The following is an 8,850-nucleotide window of genomic DNA, read 5'->3' as shown; positions in this document are numbered from 1 at the left end:
TCCTATCCATCCCATTCAACATCTTATACGTCTCAATGAGATCTCCCCTCATTCTTCTAAACTCTAACGAGTACAAGCCTAGTTTATTCAGCCTCTCCTCATAGCTCAACCCCCTCAACTCTGAGTTCAATTAAAGCTGCTCAATTACGGGCAGCACTTTGGGTCTCCACAGTGACACAACGGTTAGCTCTACTGCCTCATAGCGCCAGGGAACCTGGGTTCGATTCCCAGCTTGGGGCACCACCTGTGCGGAATCTGCACATTCTCCCCATGTCTGCTTGGGTTTCCTCCGGGTACTCTGATTTCCTCCCACACTCCAAAAGACGTGCTGGTTAGGCGCATTGGCCATGCTAAATTCTCCCTCAGTGTTACCCGAACGGGTGCCGGAGTGTGGCGACGAGGAGATTTTCACAGCAACTTAATTGCATGGTGAATGTCAGCGGACTTGTGATAGTAACAAAATTATTAAAAAAAAGACTCACCCAAACAATCCAAACAAGCTCCCATCTGTAAATAGGAATTCTGTCATTTGGACCCTTTCAACTGAGCCATGGCCAGTGTTTCAGAAGAGTTGCTGTACTGGTTACAGGAGGAGATGGATTTAATGGATGGCCGGAGATTGGAGTTCCTCTTAAAGGAGGTGGAGCGAGACCTGTGGAAGTGCCTGTCCCTGTTTTTCAGGTACTCCTTGTAGTTCTTGGTGAGCAGGGTGTAGAGGAAAGGGTTGATGCAGCTGTTGCTGTAGGTCAGGCAGGTCATGAAGTAGTTGATGCAGGTCACCGTGCCGAGGCTGAGCTTCAGGGACTTGCAGTAGAGGCGGATCAGCTGCCAGACCCAGAAGGGCAGGAAGCAAGCCCAGAAGAGCAGCACGATGCTGAAGATCATGAGGACCACCCGCTGCTTGGAGGAGCCCCTGTTGGCCCGGGGGGCCAGGCTGTGGCGCTGGGAGTGCAGGTAGGTGCGGGCTAGCTGGATGTACAGGTAGCCGATGATGAGGCCGGGGGCCAGCATGCTGGTGCTGAACAGCACCGTCAGGTAGACGGTGTAGGACTGGCGGCTCCAGGTGGGGGCACACATCCGCCGGAGGCTGCCGTTGTCCCGCCGGCTCTCCTGCAGCCTCACCATGCTCATGAGGGGCAGGCTGAGCAGCAGGCTGAGCAGCCAGACCGCTCCGGCCATCGCCTTCCTGTAGCCCTTGGAGCGCCTGGCCGTGTGCAGCGGCTTGGCCACGGCCAGGTAGCGCTCGGTGCACATGATGGTCAGGGTGAAGATGCTGGCGTGCATGGTGAGCAGGTCCAGGCTGAGCAGCAGGCGGCAGCCCAGGTCCCCGAAGTACCAGCTCTTGACAAAGTAGGTGCAGACGATGAAGGGGATGGTGGAGAGGTACAGCAGGTCGGCCAGCGCCAGGTTGACGATGGAGATGTACATGGAGGCGGCGGACCTCATGGACTGGCACATCAGCACCAGGGTGTAGACATTGCCCGCCACCCCGCTCACACACATGAAGGACAGCACCGTGCCGAAAGCCCAGGGGACCACCAGCTCCTCCATGGCCCTGGGGCTGGAGGGTGACCCCCCTTCCTGCTCCCCGTGGGGGGCTGTCAGGTTCTCCGAGCTGTTGTGGTGCATCTCAGCACATGGTTCATTCAGAGAGGCTTCTTCTTGTGCAGCTCCGGAGAGCAGAGAAGTGAGAGAGGCAGCTGGAGACTGCAAGCTCCTGGCTGCGTCACCCACTCACAGTTCACTCCTCTTTAACTCTCTCATTGTATCCCCCCCCCCCAAAAAAAACTTTCCAGCACAGCAGCCCACACCCCATCCCTACCCCAGCCAGGGAAACCCAGCTACCCCTCCGTATCTGCGTGGATCACCAGCAGTCTCCAAAATTAAACTGGCCGAGGGAAAATGCTACATGAATTGCAGTCAGTCGCTTCCACGCTGCAGTCAATTTGATGTGCTGAGTTTAGAACAAATACATATTTGCTGTCTCTGCAATTGATCGCATCCGGACCGGTTAAATCAATATTGTAACAGATAAAGGAGGAAAAATGGCCAACATTCGTCATTCACATTTGCCACTTCTATGTTTCAGGAAATTCATTTTAATAACATCCATTGACAGAACATGGTTTGCCAAATAAAGCAATGCAGTTTACCATAAAGTTTAATTTGGCCGTTCCCACTGATTGAAAGGGGTTCTGCCTATTTAAGTTAAAGTTTATTTTATTAGTGTCACGAGTAGGCTTACATTAACACTACAATGAAGTTACTGTGAAAATCCCCTCATTGTCACACTCCAGTGCCTGTTCAGGTGCACTGAGGGAGAATTTAGCATGGCCAATGCACCTAGCCAGCATCTCTTTGGATTGTGGGAGGAAAACGGAGCACCCGAAGGAAACCCACGCAGACACGGGGAGAACATGCAGACTCTGCACAGACAGTGAACCAACCAGGAATTGAACCAGGTCCCTGGCGCTGAGGCAGCAGCACTAACCATTGTGCCACCATGCCGCCCACCATTTCCATTGATTGTGAAGGGCTCCTTCTGTTAAGGGTTCCTGAGGGTTTCCACTTGGCCATATTGTATGCCAGAGAAAGCTCATTCTCAGCCTGTGAAATGATTGCCTTTATCTGTCCACAGCTGATTTAGTTTTCTGGTTTTTGAACATCACGCTCTGATTTTGCCAAGTGAATCCGTTCATTGATTGTCTGCTCAGTATACTTTCTATAGGCTGCACTTTGATGGATAGATTTCCAGGACTGTAAGAATTCTGGAATACGAAACTCTCAATATCTCCCGAGGATTCTGGGCCACAGCAAGACCCATCAACCTTGTTGTTTTCTAAGGTTGAGAAGAAAAAGAACTCCTACAGATACTTTAATACAGGAACAGTCAAACAGATTAGATGTTGAGCCAGAGAAACTGTGGGAAGGTGCCATGCAAACCTCCACTGGGAGTGGGTTTTAAGGAGACTAGGGTAAGGGAGGAGGTTTACGGGATTTTCCAGTGCGGGTGGGATGAGGGGAGTCAGGAATGCACAAAGAGTTGGGGCAACTAAATATCCTGGCAGCAGTAACAGGACTGCAGGAAGCTACTGTGATAAGGAGGGAGGAGGCAAAGGTATATTTAAAAATCAGGATATATATTGAGAAATTTGAGGGACTTGGACCATCATTGGTCAGCAAGGACATAAGTGGTTGGTGAGCAATCTGTCATAGCTGTGCCTCGATCCGAGGACGGGTCTACTCACAGTCTGTTTCTGCCATGGGTCATCATGTGGGTGAACAGGCCAACTCTCGACCCACAAGCCTTTGGGATCTGGAGCACAGGATTTGCTTCCTGTTCTTTCCTTCTCAGTTGCTGCTCTGCCCCATCATTAAGGAAGTGTAACTCAAAGTGTGATGCAGCTTGATGGACAAGCTATCGCTATGTTAAACAGTTGGTTGTGTTGCAGTCCCAATTGGAATAACTGGACAGGATGGTCCCAGAATGGAACCCTGGCTCAAAAGACCTTGGGGGCAGTCTTACCAGCTCGTCATACTGGTTGATTGGCATGGTGAACTGGTAAGATTGCGTGAGAGGTGAAAAACCAGGTTCATGCCTGCTTGCTTGCCTCTCATGATATTACCAGCCCTGGTCTGCCGGCGTATCCCTGATTTTAATATTCACGACCTTACTTTAATATGATTAGCGAGCCTGGGATGCAATTGTCTGGGCTCACTTGCCTTAATGGCCTTGCCAGTGGGGGTTCTCACCAACTAGGATCATGTATGGTGCCCAGCAATGGCAACCTGATGTGATGGCCTCGCCTGGGAGCCTGGCTTCAATGGGCAGAGAATTCCAGAGATTCACCACCCTTTCAGTGAAGAAGTTCCTCCTCAACTCCGTTCTAAACTGCACCCCCCTTATCTTGAGGCTGTGCCCTCTAGTCCTGCTGTCCTTTCTGAGCGGGAAGAACCTCTCCACCTCTACCCTATCCATCCCCTTCATCATCTTATACGTCTCAATAAGATCCCTCCTCATCCTCCTAAACTCCAACGAGTACAAGCCCAGTCTATTCAGCCTGTCTTCATAGTTCAACCCCCTCAACTCCGGTATCAGCCTAGTGAACCTCCTCTGCACTCCCTCCAAGGCCAAAATATTCTTGCGCGAGTGCGGCGACCAAAACTGCACACAGTACTCCAGCTGTGGCCTCACCAGTGCCCTGTACAGATGCAGCAAGACCTCCCTACTCTTATATTCAATCCCCCTCACTATGAAGGCCAGCATCCCATTTGCCTTCCTGATCACCTGCTGCACCTGTAGGCTGGGTTTTTGCGACTCATGCACAAGGACCCCCAGGTCCCTCTGCACCGTAGCATGCTGCAGCTTTTGGCCCTTTAAATAGTAGTCCCTCCTACTATTATTCCTGCCAAAGTGGATAACCTCACACTTGCCAACATTGTATTCCATCTGCCAGGTCCTCGCCCACTCGCTCAGCCTATCTAGATCCCTCTGCAGACTTTCTACACCCTCCGCACAATTTGCTTTTCCACTTATCTTTGTTCACTCTCTAGCTACTAAATTCCTTCTTGCAATGGGTTCAGTTAAATTAAAATTGCAAGACGTTTTTCCCTAAAGGTAGCCCCTGGTTGCTAAGCAACAGTGCATTCTTATCCAAGCTCTTGTTTACCTTTCACAACATAAACTCTCTAAGCACAATAGAGACATAGATTGAAATGAAATCAAAATCCCTCAGATATGCAAACACCTTTGTTTAACCTGAATCTAACTGGCATTTTACCTTTGTTGGGCCTCTGATCATAGGACACCCCCCCGATCCTAGTGAACCTTTAGTGAACCTTTACTGCCTCCATTCAAGTATATGTTTTGTTAAATGTGGAGAATAAACCTGCACACAGTGCTCCAGACATAGCCTCACCAGAACTCCATGCAACTCAAGCAAGACTTATTTACTCCTCTACATCAATCCCTCTGCAATAAAGGCTAACATGCCTTTATCCTTCCCTATTGCTTGCTGTACCTGTATGCTAGCTTTTTGCCTCTTTCAAGCTCACTCAAATCTCTCTGAACTTCAACACATTGAAGTTTCTCATCTTTTAAAAATTATTCAGCTTTGCCAATAACTTCACATTTTCCTATACTGTCATCCATCCGGCATTTGGTTGCCCATTAAATCTGTCTATATCACCTTGCAATCTTTCAGTGACCTTTGTGCAGTTTATGTCCTCAAAAAACTTTAATAAATTTGGTGAACAGGTTTTCCCTTCAGCAAAAGCATGTTGGCTTGTTCTAATCATACTATGATTTTCAAGGTGCATAGTTAGCACTTCATTAATCGTAGATTCCAGTATTTTCCCAACAACTGATGTTAGGCTAACTGGCCTGTCATTCCCTGTTTTCTCTTCTTCTCCTCTCCTAAAAGGCAGACCAATGATTTTTTTTACTCCTTCGCGAGACATGGGTGTCATTGGCTGGTCAGCATTTATTGCCCATTCCTAGTCACCCTTGAACTGAATGGCTTGCTGGGCCATTTCAGAGGTCAGTTGTGAGTCAACCACATTGCTGTGGCTTTGGAGTCACATGTAGGTCAGACCAGCTAAGGACAGTAGCTTGACTTCCCTAAAGGATATGAGCCAATTTGCAATCTTATGTCAATACTGTTCCACTTGAAGGAGAAATTCAGCGTGCCTTTGGAGCTTTCTCTTTGCCCTCCCCCGCAATGTTAGCAGGGGAGATGTTTTTAGTCAGTCACAGTGTCCACTTCACCATAGCTGATTTTGCAGGAATTTTGCCTGGATGCTCATGGAGCTTCCTTCAGGAAGGATATTGGCGTTTATTCAACAGTCCTCCCTTTGAATCTGGAGGATGCGGCGGAGGGTATGGCTGATGGAATTTCCCTGGCATTCTTACATGTCACTGATACACAGGCCGGGTCTTGAAAGCAGGAGTGTGAGGACAACTGCACTATATAGTAAGACTTTTGTTGACTTGGGGAGGCCATTGTTGTCAAATACTTTCTGCTAAACGTTGTGGGGAGCTGAACTGGCACACTTGATCTGATGTTGGATCCTCTCATCAATGGTGTATTTTGATAGAGGTGGTTGTCAGGGTACGGGAAGTATTCAGCTTATTCCAGAGCTTCATTATTGGAGGTGGAATATTTGGCTGACAAGGCGTGGCTGAGCAATGTGGATACGCATTGTTTTGGCAACAGTCAGTCAGGCCAAGTAAGCAAAATTCACAGAACGGTTACAGCACAGAAACAGGCCATTCAGCCCATTCTGTCTTCACTGGGCCTCCGAACTTCATCATTACCTCCACCTTCTGCATGTGACCCTGGACATTCTTCCTTTTCAGATAATAACCCAAATAACTTTTGAATGCCTTGATTAAATCTGCTTTCACTACACTCCCAGGCAACACAATCGATATCCTAATTACTTGCTGCATGAAAAATGTTTAGTTCATGTCAACATTACTTCTTTTGCCAACTACCTTGATTAACTCATCTAGCCACCATTAGCCATTTATGCAAATATACACCCAGGTTTCTCTGCCCATCTGACCTCCCATTCCACCAATCTGCCTATGTCCTTTTGAAATTTTGCACTCCTTGCAGTTCACAATACTTACAAGTTTTGAACCTATGGCACCATTTTGAAATTGTACCTGGTATACCAAGGTCCAGCTCATTGATATGTATCAGGAAGAGCAGAAGTCTTAACACCAATTCCTTGTGGAACTCCACAAGAAATAGGAACATAGAAATAGGTGCAGGAGTGGGCCGTTCAGCCCTTTGAGCCTGCTGCACCATTCAACATGATCATGGTTCACCTTCTGCATCAAAGTCTCGTATCCTTTGATATCAGTAATATGCAGAAATTTATCAATCTTTCTCCCTTGGTGATAGAGCTTCCATAGCCTTCTGGGCTAGTGAATGTATACCCTCCAAGTGAAAATAATTCATCCTTATCTTAGTCCTAAATGGACTACTCCTTATTCCAAGAATGCACCCCTTGTTTCTAGATTGCCCCAAACAGGGGAAACATCCTGCACGAATGTTGAGCCCTGGAACAATTTTTTATGCTTCAATGAGATCACCTCCCATTCTTCTGAACTCTAGAGAATACAGGCCTAGCTCCTCAATCTGTCCTGAAAGGACAATCCCACCATACCAGGAATCAACCTGGTGAACCTTTGTTGCGCTCCCTCCATGGCAAATAGATTCTTCCTTAGGTAAGGAGACCAAAACTCTACACAGTACTCCAGGTGCTGTTTCACCAATACACTATACCATTGCAGCAAGACATACTTACTTATGTACTTAGATCCTCTTTCAGTGATTCTTGAACAAGGATATCCAGCTTCCTTTGGCCATCATTGCTTCCCAATTTCCCACCATTTTCAAAATACTCTGCATTTCTTATTTTCTTACCAAAGTGATAGCTTCATAGTTTTCCCCACTCACCATTCTGCCATGTTTTCTCCCACTCACATAGCCTGTCTTGAAGCCTCTCTGTATCCTCCTCACAGCTTATATTCCCACTTAGTTTTGTGTCATCTGCAAACTTGGAAAAATTACATTTAGTCCCCACATCCAAATCATTGATAGAAACAGTTTATAAATAGCTGGGGCTTGGACACTGATCCTTGTGATATCCAGCCCGTCACAACCTGTCAGCCAGAGAATGACCCATTTATTTCTACTTTGTTTTCTGTCCTTTAACCAGTTTTCAGTCCAGTCCCGTATCTTGTTCCCAATCGAATCTGCTCCAAATTTGTTGACTAACATCTTGTGTGGGACGTTATCAAAAGCCTTGTGGAAATCCAATACACCTTGTCCACTGGTTCCCCTTTAATTATTCAACTAGTTACATAGAACATAGAACATAGAACATAGAACACTACAGCACAAACAGGCCCTTCGGCCCACAAGTTGCGCCGATCACATCATCACCTACCAACCTATCTATAACCCTCAATCTCATTAAACCCCATATACTCATCCAGGAGTCTTTTAAAAGACCCCAGCGAGTTCGCCTCCACCACCACTGACGGCAGCCGATTCCATTCACTCACCACCCTCTGAGTGAAAAACTTACCCCTAACATCACTTCTGAACCTCCCAACATCCTCAATAAACTCAAATAGCTTTGTCAAATGTGATTTCCTTTCATAAATCTACATTGCTAATGCCCAACCCTACCATTATTTTTAGAAATGTCCAATTTCCATGTCCAATATAATAAATTATCGACTTTGTTTCTTGTTATTTGGCCAATTTTGTATCCATGTTGCTACTCTGTCTTTTATTCCATGAGCTCTAACTTTGTTCATCAATGTAATATGCAGTACTTTATCCAAAAGCTTTTTCACCACATCAACAGTATACCCCTTATCAACTCTCTCTGTTACCTCATCAAAAATCACCAGCAAGTTAGCCCTTAACAAATCTGTGCTGGTTTTCACTAATTAACCCACAATTGCCCAAGTGGCTATTAATTCTGCCCCAAATTATCGTTTCAAGAGGCTTTCCCAAGTTAAACTTTCCAGCCTCTAGTTATTGAGTTTATATTTACCTGCATTTTTTTTGACCAAAGCCGTATCATTTTCAATTCTCCAGTCCACTGGCATGACTCCTGAGCCTGAGGAAATTTAGAAAATCATGACCAGTCCCTTCAATTTCCTTCAGTATCATTGGATGCGTCTCATCCAATCCTGCTGCCTTATCAGCTTTAAGTACAGTGCAAATTTAAGCCAATCCAATACCTCCTTCTTGTTAATTTTAAATCTTTCAAGTCTCTGAATTGCCTTCCTTTTCACCATGACCTGTATTACATCTTCTTCGG

The 8,850-nt window shown here is 46.5% G+C and overlaps 1 protein-coding gene across 1 annotated transcript; it reads right to left on the bottom strand.

Moving 5' to 3' along the window:
• Positions 1-525: 525 nt before the first annotated feature.
• Positions 526-1,629, bottom strand: LOC145356482 (urotensin-2 receptor-like). The gene has a single exon (XM_080209215.1). It carries the CDS (start codon positions 1,627-1,629, stop codon positions 526-528), a length of 1,104 nt encoding a protein of 367 aa, XP_080065341.1.
• Positions 1,630-8,850: the final 7,221 nt, after the last annotated feature.

This window comes from Carcharhinus amblyrhynchos, chromosome 21 (genome assembly GCF_965287045.1).
Source record: "Carcharhinus amblyrhynchos chromosome 21, sCarAmb.v2.hapA, whole genome shotgun sequence".
Taxonomy (NCBI): domain Eukaryota; kingdom Metazoa; phylum Chordata; class Chondrichthyes; order Carcharhiniformes; family Carcharhinidae; genus Carcharhinus; species Carcharhinus amblyrhynchos.
The sequence above is the reverse complement of the archived record's forward strand: the minus strand, read 5'-3'. Positions and strand labels throughout refer to the sequence as shown.

Bases quoted from the DNA above. Each gene is read 5' to 3' on its own strand.
- LOC145356482 (XM_080209215.1), bottom strand. From the start codon at position 1,629: ATGCACCACAACAGCTCGGAGAACCTGACAGCCCCCCACGGGGAGCAG.